The 18,429-nt window shown below is 46.2% G+C and overlaps 2 protein-coding genes across 19 annotated transcripts in view; one reads left to right on the plus strand and one right to left on the minus strand.

The window, feature by feature from the left end:
- TBX1 (T-box transcription factor 1) overlaps window positions 1–18,429 on the plus strand; it is a 183,571-nt gene that overhangs the window by 157,416 nt on the left and 7,726 nt on the right. For 6 of the 10 annotated variants that reach the window (XM_040576668.1, XM_040576672.1, XM_040576671.1 and 3 more), the window contains 3 exons: window positions 530–597; window positions 806–906; window positions 1,535–3,919. In XM_040576668.1, coding sequence (XP_040432602.1) covers window positions 530–597; window positions 806–906; window positions 1,535–1,977 — 612 coding nt within the window. In that variant the 3' untranslated portion in view covers window positions 1,978–3,919. Of the gene's footprint in view, window positions 1–529; window positions 598–805; window positions 907–1,534; window positions 3,920–3,962; window positions 5,115–18,429 lie in introns of those variants that run through there. The other 4 variants (XR_005825027.1, XR_005825029.1, XR_005825028.1 and 1 more) reach the window with 2 other exon arrangements.
- Window positions 15,834–18,429, minus strand: part of GNB1L (G protein subunit beta 1 like) — a 41,713-nt gene continuing 39,117 nt past the window's right edge. For all 9 annotated transcript variants that reach the window (XM_040576688.1, XM_040576683.1, XM_040576690.1 and 6 more), the window contains one exon: window positions 15,834–16,566. In XM_040576688.1, the coding sequence (XP_040432622.1) occupies window positions 16,300–16,566 (267 nt within the window). In that variant the 3' untranslated portion in view covers window positions 15,834–16,299. The remainder of the gene's footprint in view (window positions 16,567–18,429) is intronic.

Here is an 18,429-nt window from a genome sequence, read left to right on the forward strand (position 1 = left end):
GCTCCGGAGTCCCTCCCCGGCTGGCATTTGCCTGATGGCTCCGGACAGCTGCTCTTTCTCTCCTGCTTTCTATCAGTTTGACCTCTAAGGCTGGAACTGTCACGGAGGGGCTTAAAGTTTGTTTTTCAACCCATTCCGGAAACTCACAATCACATACTTTATCCGTGGATTTGCTTAAATATAGAAAATGTCCTGCCTTCTCCCCGGTGAATTAAATAAATACATAAGTATGATTTATCCAGTGATTTGTCTTAGCTGCTCCGATGGTGACCCATATAATGTGGCATTCTCTTACAAGTGCATTTACACAGCTTTTGCAGCCGCCTCTCCCTTCGCCTTGAACTCATATTAGGTAGCGTCCTGTCCCGCGTTTTCCAATGGGGAACACACGTGTTTGCGCTCTGTGGCAGGGAGCGCCTAGGCTCCATTATACCAGGCACCACAGGCTCCTGGAGCTGCTCAGAGACACGCTCGCTAAGGGAGGTGCCCCATGTGCCACTTTGAGACATTTCCCATCTTCTCCTTATAGATCACGCAGCTGAAGATCGCCAGCAACCCTTTTGCCAAGGGATTCAGAGACTGCGACCCTGAGGACTGGTAAGGCACACAGCCTTTGATGTGTCTTTGATTACTGCTAGCCCCCCTCTCACCGAGTGTAGCGTGCACCTGCCCAGCGCACCTTTGCACAAGACTTTTCATGGTGTTTGGGTGCCACTGGGTCAGCTCTGTTTGTTGGCAGCAAGGCTCTAGGCATTCACTTGGCAGGACCACTGCCTCTGTATTACTTCTCCCCTCCTTCTTCCAGGCCCAGGAATCACAGACCGGGGGCCCTTCCTCTCATGAGTGCTTTTGCCAGATCACGGAACCCAGTGACCTCCCCTGCGCACCAAAATGGCACAGAGAAAGGTGAGCACTCTCCGTGGCCGGGCCGACACGTGTGCTCGGGGCCAGCCTCGCTTGCCATGCTGGTGTGCAGCTGCCTGCAGCAGGCACGGCTCCCTTGCTCACGAGATTTGTGCTACCATGTATTTTTTAGACAAAGCCAGCCACCTTTTTAGCCTAGCTCCCCCTTCTTAGGTGTAAAGCTGTTGTGCTTAAACAGCTTTGCTGCTTTAGAGAACAGCAGCCTTTTATTTATTTAATGAGTCCCACCTGGGGCTCCTGGGCTGCCAGCTCTGCTTCTCATGGGGCCCGTGTCCTCTCGGCACACCCCAGCAGCGTGTCGGGGAGCTGCCGTCGGGTCACCCAGCTCCCCCTGCCCACCGCCCCCCTCCCATTACACAAACAGCCGAGCCAACCGCAGGCCCCTCTCCCACCCCCCTGCCGCAGACACCAAGGGACGCCTCTATTTATTCAGCGTTGCACAACCGCGGCGATGCCAGGCGTGTCGCGGCCCGCCAGCCGCCGCAGCTCCCTTTGTGGCGGCCGGGAGGTCCCGTCCCACCCTGCGGGGGCCGGGGCCGGCCGGGACGGGGGTGGTACGGGGGGGATCTGCTACCTCCGTGCTGACACTCTCCGTGCGTGCCGCCCGCAGACGCAGCCGACGCCCGCCGCGACTACGAGCGGGAGGCGGCCGCCGGGGCCCCGCTGCACGCCGAGGCCGCGCACCAGCAGCTCCTGGCGCGGGTGCTGAGCCCGGCGCTGCCCGGCGGAGGAGCAGCAGCAGGAGGCGGCGGCGGCGGCAGCCTGGTGCCCCTGGGGGGCGGCGGCGGGCGGCCCAGCCCGCCCCACCACGACGTGCGCCTGGAGCCCGGCGAGGCGCTGCAGCAGCACCCCTACAAGTACCCGCCGGCCGCCTACGAGCACTACCTGGGGGCCAAGAGCCGGCCCGCCCCCTACCCGCTGCCCGCCATCCGCGGCCACGGCTACCCGCACCCGCACCACCCGCACCACCACCACCACCACCACCCCGTCAGCGCCGCCAACGTGTACCCGCCGCCCGCCGGCCCCGCCGCCTACGACTACGGGCCCCGGTAACGCCGCCCGCTGCCCCCTCCCCCGGCCCCGCGTGCCGCGACCGTTAAACGGCCGCTCGCCTCAGCCGCCTGCTTCCCGCCTTTCGCTCTCGGCCCGCCCTACGCGGGAGCTGATAGGTCGGCTCGGGTGATTGACAAGCGGCGGGGCCAGTGGTGGGGCGGCGCTGCGTCCGCTCCGCCGTGAGGGGCCGGGCTGTGAGGGCCGGGGGGTCGCCGCCGCCGCCCGGCGCTAAGCGGAGTCTCCGGGCATTGACCCCCCCCTCCCCGCTCAGAGGCTGAGCTCCCGGGAAGAGGGCAGGAGGCCGGGGGAGCGGCGAGGTGCCGTGCCCGAGGCCCCGCCGGGCGCCCGGCCCCGAGGACGGCGTGAGGCTGGCCGGGGCGGCGGCGGGCCCTGGGAAGGGGCCTCGCCTGCACGAACTGCCGTCAGCCACCCCGGGATCCTCGGGCTCGCTCGGGGCTGGCTCAGGGGGCTCTTGGAGGAGCCTGTCAAAGGACACAGTTTAACCTAAGGGAACACTTTGAATCGTCAATGTAAGAACTACACCTAGCCCGGCCCTGCCTCCGCCCGGGAGCGCTGGGCCTCACCCGGCAGTTCAACCACCACAGCGCTCTGTGGAGCTGTTGAGAGGAGGCCATGGCCATGAAGCACAGCCACGCGCAGCTCCCCGCTCTCACAGCAACTCGTACCAAGATGTAAAAACTAGTCTGGGGGTGGTGGTGGGGGATCCCCGCGGTGTGTTCTCAGCAATAGTTGGTGAACTGGCTGCTTCCAGAGGCAGCCTTACAATACTGCCTTCCTACATCCTTCACTGAGCTCCTTATGCTCTCCCACTGAGAGGTGCCTTTTAGAGGAACTGGGGAATTTTTCCCCAGCATGCCTCACTCCTTATATTTGGTTGACCCAAACTGCAGTAGTCCCAAAGCACCTATTCTGCATCTACCTGCTTGCTGCATCTTTCCTCTTAAAGCTGGTAAGTACTTTTTTTTTTAACTATCTCCTTCGGTAGTCTTTCCTTGCACGTTGGAAAGATGGGCCTGTTCATCATGGTTTACTGCAGTGATGCGTTTTGAGCAGTTGGCTTGTGTTTTTTGTCAACTGCTCATCGAATGTCAGACATTTTGTATTCAGAGAAGGTATTGAACAGCTCCTCAGCTGTGTTGGTATACAGTATTATAAACACTTTCACAATTCTTCCACGTGATTCTATGAAAAGAAGAGGGGATATTTTTCTTATTGTAAGTCCTCTATTCGTCCATATTTGTGCATTTTCACTACAAACTCTGCAACTGTTTATTGATATCTTTTAAAATATAATCCCTTGCACAGGTGGCAGTGTTAATAGTAATGTTTATTCCGTCTTGCAGTGGGCATTGGGCTTCCAAAATGTTTTGGAAGGATTTAAGAAGGGATGCAGGATAACATGAATATTTTATGTATATTTTTTTTCCTGTTATAAAAAATATATCTGGATCCATGAAAAAGACTTGTGCAAGAAATATGTATTTTATTTGACATTTGCAGTGAATTGTGAGATTCATAGTGTCTGACTAAACCACAATTAATGTTCTCAGAAAGGTTGATGTAAAATAGCCTTGTGCTTATTATTGGTCAGTGGGAAAAGGCTCTCTGATGTGCTCTGTTGCTTTGCCACTGTTATTTCAGAGTTTTCAGTTATGATTTGTTATGTGTAAACGGATTAGTGCCAAAGCTTTGGTCAAACGTTTAATGAAGTTGTTATATTTATTATTTCTTTCAAAGATTATACAAATGCTTTTTTTCTTGTTAGTTCCAGAGTAGGGAAAAAGTGAAGACAACCAAAGAATCATAGCTGCAAACAGTGTAGATAATTGTAGATATTTGTAGATATATGTAGATAATCTTATTACGTTTAAATTGAAAAGACGTTGGACAGTGACATTTATAAATGCTTTTCCTCTTCTTTCCTTCTGCCTTTTTATGTTTGGTTACTTGTGTCTGTTGGTCAGTTTGCTCTGAAGTCTAAACCTCCCCTACAAAATGAGGACATTTAAATAAGGAGGGATGCTAAACTGGAGTTCGAGGAGTTGTTTGCCCTGAGCAAACAGTGAATCTTCCCAGCGATTGCTCCCTCCCTTCTCTCCCCCTGGCTGCTGGTGATCTGTCATTCTGCAACAACGTGCAGGGTTGGGGGCTCAAGTTGGAATGGATATAGTACGCTTCTATTTGTGTTTGTTAGCACTTGTTTTCTTTAAACATACATAGAGTGCAGCAAGAAGTGCCACTGGCTCTCAGTACACACCTTTTCAAATCTATTTCCCTGCAAGAGCTGAGAGGACTGAATGACCCAAGACACCAGGACTAAACTGTGCTCGTGCAGAAAGTGGTGCAAGGTCCCTGCCTTGGCTGCAGGAAACATAACTGCTTTAGAAGAAAAGAAAATCACAGAACTTCTACCTATGGATGTGGGATCACTACCCTACCCTCTAGGCTAGAAGAACCACTACAGGGAGTCCTGTCCTGAATGGGAAGGAGAGAACGTGCAACTGTGTCAAGACTCACAGTTTTAACTGTGAAAATGGTATTTCTACCCCTGTTTTTAAGCCATCAGCTGGCACGGTGCTTGCCCGTGTTAGTATTACACTTGTTAGCAGTCCTTTTTATAATATGTTTTAGTCCCAAAAGCAAGCTACCTGAGGGCTTTGACTAGCATTTTGTCCTTTCTACACCTATCTCACTGTGTGGGAGTGTTCTAGAGATGGGAAACTTGCAGGATTATTTTTCTGTCACAACAAAAAAATCACAACAAACACAAAAAAGCTCATAACACTGCACATTGGGCAGTAAGAAGCCTTACGAAAATCACAGAAAAGCTGTAATGCTTTAATTTCATGTTCCCTGTCAGCCAGTTAGTCAAGATGTATCATGTACAGGCCATGCCTTATTTGTATGTATTGCAGCTTCATTTGAAAAATGACTTTGTATGATTTGATTACATGTATGTTTAAACTTCACTTAGTACATGCTGTCACCGAGATCCACAGCACATACTTGAAAGGAATCTGCAGCGTTTCCAGACAATACTTCCACTTACAGTTGCCTCAAGTCACATGTAACACTGTATATTTAAAAGCTGCTAGTAAAACAGTCCCAAGCACCAAGGTTACAAGCATCCGTTGTTTCTCCCAAAGAGGGCTAGGGAATAAATTAGCCGTGTGGCTCCATTTGCCAAAGTTACAGGCTGAATTTACTGATTGCTCCAAAGGTCTGAAAAACACATCACTCACTCCAGTGGGTAAAGAAAGAATTAGGCACTCACAGGTGAAACAAGGGAGATGTTTGCTTGATCACTTACCCAAACAAAGGGGATACCCTAGGGTTTGGGGGATTTTGTTGTTTTTCCTTCCTAGTAAATCTGACTAAATTAAATGTAGGATTAAGAGTGTGGGGGTAAGACTTCAGTGTGCTTGCAGCGTTCATGCATACTGTTCACATGCTTCATGGATGTTGTTTTTAATTTTTCCTTCTGTTCAGGGAGACCCTAGAAATCCTCTGGGTGAATGGTGAAGGGGTCACCAGTAGGTGCCCCTCAGTCTCCTCAGGGGCTGGGATCTCTTAAGGCAGTTTCAAGCACCCACATGCATGGCCATTGCCAGGAGAGCACCTACTTTGCTTTCCTCCATGCCGCAGTCTGTGCGGAGCGACCCAAGGACAGCACTAAGAGTGAAACGTCATTTTGCACTGGGCCAGGCTCTGTGAGATGTGGCGTGGGTTTGGTTTGGTCACTGTTTTCTCTGTGCGACTGGGGAGCCCTGCAGGTTTTTTCCCAACCTGGTCTGATGGTGAGATCCAGATATATGGCCACAAAGAGTAAATATTCACCTGCAGAATCATCTTTGTGTGTGGTGGGATTCGTGCTTCTCACGGAAGTGCTGATGGTCTTTATGCCCAGACTTCTGCCCACCATGAGCAGAGCCCTGCCCCCAACCTTCATAGTACCTAGATATTCATGGCTCTTGCTGGATTTCTGTTTATTTCTTTACCAGGATGCAGCAACCCTGGAGTAGCTTTCAGTGTTCCCCTGTCTCTGCTCCATTCCCCCAAATAAAGACGTTATAAATGAGGTCCTCTCTGCCCTCTGCTCCTGCCATGCCTCGCTCCTCTGTGGAGGGAATGTGGGGGGGCCAATGCCATGGGACCACTTCCTGCAGCAGCCCCCGCAAGAGGCAGGCCAAGGCCTGGAGCAGAGCTGTGCTGCTGCCCAAGTGGGGCAGGTGCACTCTGCTGGACTGCTGGCATGACATTCCCCCACAGTTCCTCCATTACAGGCTCCCCTTAGCTCAGCAGCCCCCTGTAACCCAGGGCAGGTGTTCTGGAGGACAGGGAGGGTCTCCCATGTGCTGGGGACAAGCCATGGAGCGTGGGGCTGTGTCACTCTGGGTTGCCTCCGCTGGTGCGCAGCCCCCCAGCAGGCCAGCCTCTCCCACCCCAGCAGATGTGCTTCAGCTGGTGATGTGTGGGTAAGGGGCAGTCACCTGGATCTCATCTGAAAGGAATTGGAAAGGCAAGTTCATGTGCAGTGCAAATTCTGCCTGCATAAAGGGATCCCTGTAGCCATCAGAAGTAAGTTAGGCAGCCATGGGTTGGGTTGGGGCAATAGACGCTGATCGCTGCAGCCCAGAGGAGTGTTGGAAGAGCTAACACAGCCGTACCTGCACATCGTGTTTTTGCATCTCTGCCCAAGGAGCTTAACAAGTTGCTGTGAGCCTGCTGAACGCGGCTGGGCTGGAGGGTGGTGAAAGCAGGTGCATGTGCGTATGTTCTGGTTCGTTTTGCCTTTCCTCCTGTTGTTCGGTTTTGCGATGGGTTTTAAACAAACACTTTTTTGCTGGCGGAGCTGGTGGGACAGCGGGTGCGAGGGGCTGCGGGGTGGTGGGTGCGGGCATCCCGGCACCATGGCTCCGGTGGCTGAAGGGCAAGCTCCCTCCAGAGGGAAGAGCTGTGCATCGCACGGTTTAGACGGGGAACACCTGGAAAACGAGCCCTTAAGAAAACATCTGCCTAAACTTGCAAATGGACAGCCAGAGAGAAAAATGTCGATTTGTTTTGGAAAGCCAGGGTTCTATCCTTAAAGGACACAGGCAGGAATAAGGAAGTGTTGTAATCTGTGGGTTAGAATGGGAGGCTAATCAGCCAGCAATAATTCAGCTGTTGCTATTAGCCCATGTTAAGTCCAGCCAGCATAGTGTACAAACTAGTATGTATGTAACGCTTATCTAAACACATACATTTTTTCCTCAATTATTTCAATTCAGTTGATTGGAAAGATATTTAATTTACAAGAGTGTTTCACACTAGATAAAAGCAACCATACCCACAGATTTCTATTAATGGCCTTTATCATAAACAGTGCGTGCTTATAAAATGTGTTCTCAATTAAAGCAACAGACACCCATTGTCTGTGAGAAGGACTAGTTAGTGTAGCAGAGGTTTGCTAATCTCCAGGCACATTATTCCATACTTTGTTTTTTGTCCAATGCAAAAAGCAAGAGCTGGTTTTGAAGGTATACATCAACGAAAAATGTGGACATGTCCCATATTCACTATACATGTACATGTGAATTCCTGCTTTTCAGAAGTCCATCTCCCTTCAGGAAATCTATGCAAAGTCCTATATGTGTTGCATATGCTAGAAAAATGCATTTACTCTCCCCCATTAATGGAAATGACCTATTGTAAATTTACCAAAGATACTATAGTTTTATAAATTGGCCACATATGTCTGTGTAATATATTTATTATATCACATTTCATAGCATTTCTGTTTTATAAAATTCGGCCTTGAGTATGTCACATATGTTTTGCATATATGTGCAATAGTCGGCCAAGTATATCCGAGTAAAGTATGATAAATGTGTTCTTTCCATATGGGAAATTAAATGTTTTTCCAGATTTAAAAAAAAAAAAAAAAAGTTTATGAAGAGCAGCCTATACAAAATAATTACAATAAATCACTTCTATTTAGGTCGAAATTATAAATTTGAACTTGCAACAAAGTGATTAAGAACAAAAGCCAGATAAGTCACATTTAGGACTTAATTCGGTAAGGATACCGAGCAGTGCAATGGTAAAGGGACCGTATGCATTTTCTGGAGTACTTGCTCTGCGGTGTAAAACTGCTGATGCCTGTATAGCAACTCCCAGCTGATGCTCCAGGGGGATGCTGTAGCTGGTAAAGGCCAGCCTCTCATCACCTCCTTGAGAGGATGAATGTTTCGTGGGGTTTACCTCCCTGAGAAGTCAAGTGCCCCTGTACGGCTGTTCCAGCGTGAGTTGTAGTTACAGCGCTGTGCAACTCCTGTAGGAGCTGCTCGTCGTGGTTGTTGGGTGCTGTGGGAGGAAGGGGTATGCTTTACTGCAGCCAGCTATGCACTCGCTAAGGCAGTTCTGTCAGCTCAGGAGGGCAGCACGCTGCTGATGCTGTCATCGTGCCCTGTGCCTGCCAAACAGGCAGTTGCACAAGTGCCCTGGTACTCGGGCTGAAGTCCACGGGCTGTGTCTGTAAATTACAAAAGGAAGTTAAAAACAGAATAAACAACATGTAAAACTTACTGAAGCACATTCATCTAAGGTGCTTGCACTATTAGTTTTTTCAATGGCCTCAGCTTGGCTGATGGACAAGGGCTCTGCTTTGGTGTTTGCTTTCTTGTTCCGCTTCCTTAGTGCTCCCATTGTCCCCCGTTCTGCTGGGGAGCCGCTTCCCCTTCTTTCTGTGCTCGTCAGGGCAGCACTCAGCAAGCAGGCTGTGGAAGGGCAAAGCCTTCCAGTTCCCAACATCTTAAAAGGGCAGGGGAGGGCCGGTGCGAGGGGAGCACAGCAGCCCTCCTCCCAGGCTGCTTTCATTTGAGCGCTGCCTTACACTTTTATTTCAGCAAACATGAAGTGAGTCTTTCATTCTATTCTCTCTCCTGCTTGTTGTCAGCTACTTCAAACCAGATGGGCTCAGGAGATAACACTATAAAGACCCAATGTCTCTGTTTAGTGTGATGTCAAGTCTGCATGCCATCAAAATATCCGAGCAAAAATATCTGAAAGGACAATACTTACCATAAGTATTGTGTTAAAAGCAGCCTAGATGCTCTTCTGTGAACACAGTCTATCCATGAATCACTGAGATCTCATATCGGCAACTTTTTAAGTTACCATCAAGACAAATGCCATGTCCACAAATTCTGCCATGTTTAAAGTCGTAAGGGAGTCCCAGTGCACCAGCCTTCCTCCTACCTATGTCGGAACATGTTTATAGCAAGCAGCATAACGGGTGCCTGGAAAATGTACCTCCGCGTGCATGAGACGCCAGAGCTACAGAGCAGGTCTGGCTCAGCATTTTCATATCCTCCCTATGTTCCCTGATCTGGACATAATCAGGATCAATCATCCCTGCAGCTGGTAGGACAGAGAGATCATTGCTGTCTAGAAAGTGCCACAGGATTTCTATAGTTTTTTTGCTGTTCCAGTTTATGTACACTTTGAATAAAAACTGGGAGGAAACAGCATCTAGCTGTAATCTCAGTTTGATGTAACAGCTTTTTTTAATTAGAACTTCTAATCGAAATAGACAATTGTTAGAACAAATATTTGCATTGCTGTGTCGCTCTCCTGTACGGAGTTGGTCAGTTCTGCTCTGGGCTGGTTCTTCTGCAGTGCACGTGGCTGCTCTGAGAACTCAGTCCCTCCTGCTAGTATCTCCAGTGGCACTGTAACGTTTGGCGTTGTGGCTGTTCACAGTAGAGCAATAAATATATGCTTCTCTGGGTGAGCACAGGCTCATTTAGAGCTGCAGGTTGCTGTTTACAGGATTTCCTAATGGTCCAACACCTTTTAAAAAGGATGGTGGGAGGGTGACAGCAAGTACGTCTGAAGCTGGTGTGCACGATTCACCTTCTGCTTGTCTAGGTACTTTTCCTCCACACTGCCCTTTTCCCACAAGGTGTCTGGCACCTTGCTGGAGGTGGTTTGCTTCAAGGGTCTTCGTGCGTTTGAGAATCTTTATAACACCTAATTTTAGAAGGGCACGTTGCTTCTTCTGCTTTTTGCCTGCTTTCCCCATTTCTTTCTCTCTTATAACACTGAACTGCAAGTCAAATTCCTCTGAGAGAAGTCAGAATAAGGCAGTTACGCAGTAATGCTGATAGAACACACAGATACATTTCATACCACTGATCAGATGAGCACAACGTTCACAACTGAGAAATTATGTTGCTATGGCCCCAACTGTGTGCTTTAATAATACGTTACACTGTCAAAGCTTTTGTGATGGATTGTATTGATGGTGTGAGTCACTAGTAAATGTATTTGGGGGGGTGTCACTAATCTCGAAAAAAAGTTGTAATAGGCTGAGTAAATGTAGCCAATGTCTTAAAAATGCATAGGGGAGTGGGTGGCTCAACCCAAACCTGTTCTTCTGTGCTGTTTGGTAAGGGGGGTGGTGGTAAAAAAAAAAAAAAAAAACCATGCATAAGGGTGGCTGCATGACTAACAAGCCCAGAGTCAAGACGCTGGTCATGTCTTTACCAAAAAGGATGGGAGTATGTGGCGTGGTCAGGGGACAAAGAATCTGCCAGCTTGCTCTGTGCTTCCTTTGGTATTGTTGGCAAGTCTTGCAACTAGTGTGTTTTAATTTAAGTCTATTTAAAATGTGACATTTCTGTCTGCTGTATCTGATAGGGCAGCACATGGTTTTTGTTGTAGCTAATTTCATACTGTGAGATCCTCAAATGAATTGCCAAAAAATACTATGATCTTAATTCTTGTTAGTTTTCTTCACATTATAAAATAAACCTCCAGCAGCATGCCCCAGAAGAGTAGTGCATGGATTAAACACAGGCAGGCCTACCTGGAAAATTACTCTGGAAGGGGAATCCAGATTAAAATTCCAGAATACTACAAACAACAGAAAAAGCCATTCCTTCTTCTTTATTCATTGCCATCGCTTTTTTGTTAGCACACGGAATGGTCATGCTTAAATATCAAACCTCGTGTCTCAGCGGTGCTTTAACATTGTTGAGTATTAATACAGGCAGTCATGTGCCATGTTTTATGTAATGATCCATACTTTCACACCACAGACACACAGCCAGAAAAGGAAACACATTGATTTAGCGCTCAGTAATCCCTGTTTAATCCCTAGTCCTTTGGTTTACATCACTAACGTGGCTTCTGCAGTAGTCAGTATTCTATCTTTGTTCTTGGCAGACTGAATTAAAGAAAAGATTTATGAATTTGTAAGAAGTTGGCTTTGTAGATGCATCTTAAATGTGCTAAAAACCAAAGCAGTCCAGAAGCTATTATTGACTTAACTATAAAAATCTGCTCCTTGAAACTCAAACCTTTGCAACAATCCAAGTCAAGCTGCACAGACCAAATTTCTTGGTCTTGCATGAGTAAACCAATTTCTTGGTTTACTCATGCAATTGCATCATATACAGGCCTAAATTTAACAACTGTCTTGTTGCAGGCCCTCAGCCTACTTCCTTTTTCACTCATTATTGGAAATACATTAATCTTCTCTTCCCTTGCTCATCTACACCTAGGACTGCAATGCTTTATGGCCCACGTACTGATAAGAGAAAGGGGCTGGAACTAATAGATTCATTTGCAGAAAACGTTAGCAGGTCAGAGATCACCATTCATTCCAGTGGTGATAAATATTCCATGTAATTGCTGCACAAATGCTAGTGTTTGGGATTTATTTCTATTAGTTTATGAATACTGGTTGCTTTCTTCCCTCTCACAGTGCCAAAGACAGTGACTCTTGGGAGGAAGCCTTTTGTAATAATTTAGCTGTCATCACCTTCACTCCTGAGTCCTTTAGGCCAGGTACAGGCTAGCCCTATTCCTTTCTGGCAGGTGAGATTCCAGAGCTAACTCCAGCAGCTTAAGGTGGCTCTTTACTCACAACCTTCCTGCTAGCAAGTCAGCTGAAATCTTGACAGATAACCATGCTCGCGTTACAGTTGTAAAGAGCTTAAACTTTTTTTTTTTTTCCTGAAAATAGTTTAATTTTCTTGATGCAATCAGACAACTATATTTTACAGTCTGTATAAACATAGACTGTCCTTCCTGCTGGAAATCATTCTGCTTTGGGAAAGTCCAGGTCAGCTCCTTAAGCAAATAAACTTCTAGAAAACTGTAATTCACATTCAAACTATGGTATTTAGGCTCAACTCTAAATCAAACTAATGTAGTCTGGTTGCTCATTTCAAGGAAACTATAATGTGAAAAAAGATAATTTTCCCTTTACTGTTTAAAAGACCAATAGTGATTTACAGTGATAATGAATTAATAGATATAACATGCAGAAATATTATATGGCTAGTGCTTTGGTAATGGGAAGGGAAGCACGTAAGTACAGGATGGGTCTGTTCTTGCAAGCGGATTGACATACGTGTCCTTCCTCTTGAAGCTGATGAAATTCTTTACCTGTTTCTGTCTGCTAGTAAGATTACAGATGCAGTTCGTGTCCTCATTTTCAATTTGTGCTTGCAGGACTGAGTTTATTTTTAAATCTATCTAGTCAGACAAACATAAATATTTAACCCCTAGCAAAGGGCAGTTATTTAGATTTGAAAGCACACAGCACATCTTCCAAAAGAGCTATTAGTAAATCTCAGTGTCCCTTGTGAATCTCCATAATTATCCATAATCAGCCATGACAGTAAATGGCATTTTTTTCAGATAAAAGAATATACTCAAGAGTTTCTAACTCTGTGGCTGTGATCTACTAGCAGTCTTACTAAGACATGGGGTATTAATCCAGTCTTCCGGGGAAGAAGGGAGGGCTGCCACCATGTCAATATTTGCATCAGAAGTTTTTATAAATGTGGCTGTAAGGTGTGCAGGCCTTCATTACAGCCCCACTTTACATACTGTTTTGAGACCTAGAACACATGAGGGAAATACTTCTTGGGGTGGCTTTGCCCCAACCCATCAGCCAGCTGTGCCAGGAGCAAACGCCAGGCTGGGTTGGAGGCTCACGCAGCCCCGGGAGCATTAGGTGCTGGTAACTGGTGTTAAGAACAAGGGGTGTGTCCTGAGCACAGAGCTGCCCTGAAATGCTGGGAAGGTTTGCATCCTAACACACAGTCCAGTCCTGAAACTGGCTTCTTGCTGCTTGCAGTGCTCTGGTGGCAGAACTGCCCTTTCTTGTTAACAGGAGGGGAGGCGAGAGCACTTTTCCTTCTCTAAAGGGAGCAGGTTTGGCCGTTCTCATTGCCTGCAGTAACCTTTCACTCAAGATGGGTAAGCCCTAGATTTCCTTTCCTTGTCTGCTGGGTGAGCATAAAACCTACGGCTGAATTCTGCGGAAATTGCCCAACATTGTAGGCTGCTGTTCGCTGCCATGGAGAAGAGGAATGCTTGTTCCCTCCAGGCTACTCCTCACCTGCAGTGCTGCTGTGGTGCAGCTCTCAAGTCCATCAGGAAGAAGGGGAGGGGGAAAGGAACTTTTAATAGCTAGGGAGAGAACTGAGTGTGGGTTCACAGTGAAGGGATTTGCTGTGTGTCCTCAGAGTTGGGATGTTTGTGTGTGTTGGTTTCTGTTGTTGTTGTTTGGAGTGATATACCATGGAAATAAATTTTGCTCTGCAGCTAAGTTTTTCAGCTGATAGTCTAAAAGCATGTTAGCATAGAACAAAAGGGAACAGTTCAGTTGCAGGGGCCTTCAAAGATCACCAAGTCCAACTGCCTGACCACTTCACAGCTAAAGTTAAAGCATGCTACTGAGGGCATTATCCAAATGCCTCTTGAACACTGATGCTGGGCTCCAGCATCAAGTAGTCCCGTGCCTGTTGTCCAGGTGTCCCAAGGTGGCATTCCTGGCCGTGCTCAAACACCCTGCAGAATGACTGCACCAGCTCTGCCTCTGGCCCTGAACCTCAGGCAGCAGAGGGGGCGGGAGGTAGGGTGTAGAGTGCTAATTTTTGACACAGGACACCTAGAGTTCATGCTAGAGAAGGTGCAAAGCTGTCTTTTCACAGCTCAGGACAGTGCCCAGCCACCAGCTTGACAGTAGTTTCAGGGCACAGGCTTTCATCATCTCTCACAGCAAGGTTGTTGATAAAAGGGTGCAGCGATTTGACAGGTGAGAGCAGTGGGCAGGGTGCTCTCCTGAGCAGATGGGGACTTGGGTTCTAACACATCTCATGTGATTTATTTATAATGTAAGTGGCAAGGAGACTAAAACTTAAGTGCTTACCACTGGGCTACATGCTGTTAAGAATTGCGAAAGCATTCTCATACAGCATAATTGAACTGCATTCTGTATACAGAGCATGCCCAAAATGGAAGAGGCAGCAGTCTATAGGCTGCCTGACAGGCTTCACATGCGGTGCGCTACAACGTGGGACAGCTGAAAAGAGCTCTTCGCAAACACACTATGACAGGTCCCTGGACTACACATGTTAATAATTTATGTAGTTATATATTCTGTGTATGCATAGAAGTATCCTATTATATCTATATATAGTTATATGCTTAGATTCTGACCAACTTTAAGAAGGGACGGGGGGGGTGTGTGAAAAAAGTTTTTTTTTGTTTTTTTTTTTTTCCTGCAGCAGGTTTGTGGAGACTCCTGTGTAGTGTAGGCAGCCCCTCCTTTCCGCAGGAGGTGGGTGAGTGTGGAGACAGCGCCCTTATCACCCACACAACTGTGTCTGGTAGAAGTAATGACCACCAGCACCTCCACTTGACTCAGGTCACTCAATTTTAACTTTAACTTTCAATTGCAGTGTGATCCTCCATGCAGCTACTTAATAGTAAAGAAATAAAGAAACAAATTATTTGAAGTGTCGTCAAACTACAAAAGGTGTAAGGCCAAGTTTTATTTAGAAAAGCCTGGTAACAGTATGCTGTTTCTGTGTTGTAATAGCAAGAACATCAGGCCTGGTGCTTAAGACTTTTAGTTCAACCCTCTGCCTGCAACTCACAGCTGGATAGCAGATCCAGACCTTAATTTGCATGTGTTTTCCGTGAAATAATTTCTGAAATCTTTTGATGTTGCTGTTCGCTACAATTCTCGTGACTTTTTCTTTGATGTCCAACCCTGTACAGAGGCAGATTAAAAAATGTTTCCAATAAAATATCAACAGTGCACAGCCTGGACACAAGACACTCCAGTTTGTAAAGCTGTGTTTTAGTCTCTAGAACACCTCCTTTTAAAATAATGCCTTCAACAAATTGGCACTTGCTTAATTGCTTCAGTTGGACAGTTGCAACTGCAACTTTGTGACTGAATGCAACAGCAAGCTATCCATGAACAGACCATCATATGTCTAGTACGTTTTGAAAGAATGCTACTGCTTCATGATTCAGAAAACCTTCTTCATGAATGCATTTCAGTTTCCATGACTGTAGAGATGACAAGTTAATGGATCCGTTTGCACAGTGTGGATAAGGATTTATCCATGAAATTCCCCTAAATGCTAATGTGAGTTGTGTAGCTGAATCCCAGACTTGCCATGCTGAAACTTACCCCTAACTCTCCAAGGAGAAGGCACTAATTGGATCGCTGAGTTTAAATCCTTCAGCTAGTCAGTCTATGGAAAGGATTTAGCACTGGCTCTGTAAAAGGCTTTACATAGCTTTGCAGTGCAGTGCAGGGGAAGGTGGTTTTTTTTTTTTTTTTTTTTCCTTTTCTTCTCGTGATTAATTATGAGGCTTGAGGTGACAGGAGACATAATGAAATTCATAAATGCCAAAGGCCGTCCCTAGTCACATTCCTAGCTGTTGGTTTAAGTTAGAAACTGACAGAAGTGTGAACAAATCAAGGTTGTTCTGATAGCCTTTCAGTTACAGGGAAGAAAAAGTAACTGACAATGAGAAACCACTGGAGGTGGTTTAATGGGTATAAATTCTCACAAAAGTGGTATTTTACAGTGATTCAGATTCCTAGATACATAAATGACTTACAAACAGACATATTCTGCCCCCACGGCTGTCTGAGAGATTCCAGTCCTTTTTCCAGAAATTGGCACAAGTTATTTAAGCAACCTGCCAAAGAAAAGCTGTTGCAAAAACCTGTAGCAGAACTTAAAGTGACTTGTCCTGTGTCTTTGTTCAAGACTGGCATTGTTCCACTTGTTATAAATTTTTTTAAAAAATCAACTCCCCTCTATGGGAAACAAAACTTGCCACACGAACAAGCAGCATAAAAATTAATCTAGCAGTTTCCAGGGACTCTCACTTTAGCCTGGAAATACATTCTACTACTTCCCCACATCCAGGTTTGAATTACAGTGATTTTCTTCACCAATCTTACTCTCCTAGGCCCTGATAGTGCAGACCATGTCACGTCTGTGTATATATTGACCAGATACTTATGCGGTGATCTTTTGAACCAGCTGCGAGCAGTCTTTCACTGGGGTTTTTGTGATCTGAGAAGGACACACAATGGACAGTTGCCGTGTGGTAGTCAAGCACTGCTAAGGGCTTCAGTTTTTTCCAGCCGAAGACCCTGATGCGATGATCCCACCCTGCTGTTGCTAAAATCTTCTTGTCTGGACGGATGGTGATATCAGATATGCCAGCGTTGACAAGTCTGTGTGTTGTGTGAACCTGTGTGAGAAAGTTATAGATGAGCTCTGTTTAAAACCAACAGAAAACAGAACCTTTTGGGACTTTCGAAGGCAGAGTACCCAGCCATATACACACTGGTATCATGCAGATAGTAGGAGCTTTTCACCACATGGTGGACAATGTGTTAGTGAGAACAATTAACTTAACTTGAGCCTATCTATCCCCAGCACCATTCCCTAAAAACAGAAGCATCCCTCTTATGTTTTTAATTTATATTGCATTTAAAGCTATTTATGTTTGGTCACAAGTGAAGCTCTGAGTCAGGGGTGTGAGTTTGAGAATTGGACTATGCGGCTTTGCCTTTCCAGTTATTCTTGAATGAGCTGCCATGTTCAGAGCTATGGCCATGCGTTTTCCCTGCTTTTGCAATATTCCTATGCTGAGATTCTGAGCTGATGTTTAAACTACCTGCTACTTATTTCTACTACTGTGGCCCCTCACAAAAGCCTCAATAAGCTGTGGTAGCATTTACCACAGTCTTGAGAAAGGAATGCTTCCAGGAATTATATTACAGTGTCAGGAAATCTGTAGTTCTAGTACTGCTTCCCCAGAGACTTTTATTTACACCAAATTCCAAGAAGGGGATTACGAACAAGTTATTGATTTCAATCTTGGAAGCCTTTTGTTACTGTTTGGAGACTACTGGGGCACAAGCTTTTGAGGGGCACGATTAAACTGGAGGGCATTTAGCTTCCTTCTTGAGGCACTGGGCACAGGACTTAGCCCTTGAAAAGAAAAGTTTCACTTCACAGTCATGAGCATCCCCTAAAGCACAGGAAAAACTCCATACAATACAATTTTGCTGTTCTCACCTCAGATAACTTACATTCGTCAGCAGTCTTTCTCTGAAACACATACAGTGTATGCATCACACTGTGTGGGGGTTGAAATAGCCTAGCTTTGTCACAGTGTGGATGACACCTTTTGACTGTATGCTGATCTTAATGTGCTGTTATTTATAAGCACAACTTAAGATTACAATTGGCAATGACACATTAATGCTGCCAACTACTAAAGGCTGAATGTGTAACTATCTTGTACCAAAGCTTAATATAATTAAGTTCACGTTTTAATACACTGCATGCTGTCTGATCTTTTCCTGTGGAGAGAAGGGATGGGAAAACACATTTTTGTCTGAGTAACTTTCCCCCATGATGGACATTCCATGACACACAGTTAGTACAGGATTCTACAGAATATATTAATTGCAGACTGTGTTAACTATAATATTGAATCTAGAAAACTGAAGACTCCAGAAACATACGTCAAAGTTGGTTTCAGATGCAGCTGAAAAATCTTGGAGTCTTTCAGGTACAAAGCTATAAGCAGTTACTTTTCAACTATATAACGACTCAAACAGCAAGAGATGTGCAAATTCCATAAGAATAAAAGGCTAAATGAAACTTGACATGCTTCTTGCCTTCTCCAAACACCCCTATTTTAAACACAACCTGATAAATGTGTCTTCAACCAGTTCAGAACAGGGGACAGCAAATTATGCTAAAGTCTGATGAGCAGCAGAAGGCTGCATGAGGGCCTGGCGGAGGAGTGGGGTGTAGAGGGGAGGGATGTTACTGTAAAACTTGTGCTTTTTGCTGGTGTGTATTTTCTTCCAAACTCCCCAGTTATGGTATCGCAGCATGGCTTCAGTAGGATTTTTGTTGGCATATGTGCACTAGCAAGCAGAGTATCTGTTACATCACCAGCCTGTCAGATGGAAGTAAGATGGGCCTTACTCTGTAGCTGAGATTGTTAGCTAATGGCTATAGCCAATCCTGGGTGTGGTGCTTCCCATCATTACTGTCAATTTGGGCAAGATCCATACAGCAAAATCAGGATGAC

The sequence above is a fragment of the Cygnus olor genome, chromosome 17, assembly GCF_009769625.2.
Source record: "Cygnus olor isolate bCygOlo1 chromosome 17, bCygOlo1.pri.v2, whole genome shotgun sequence".
NCBI lineage: Eukaryota > Metazoa > Chordata > Aves > Anseriformes > Anatidae > Cygnus > Cygnus olor.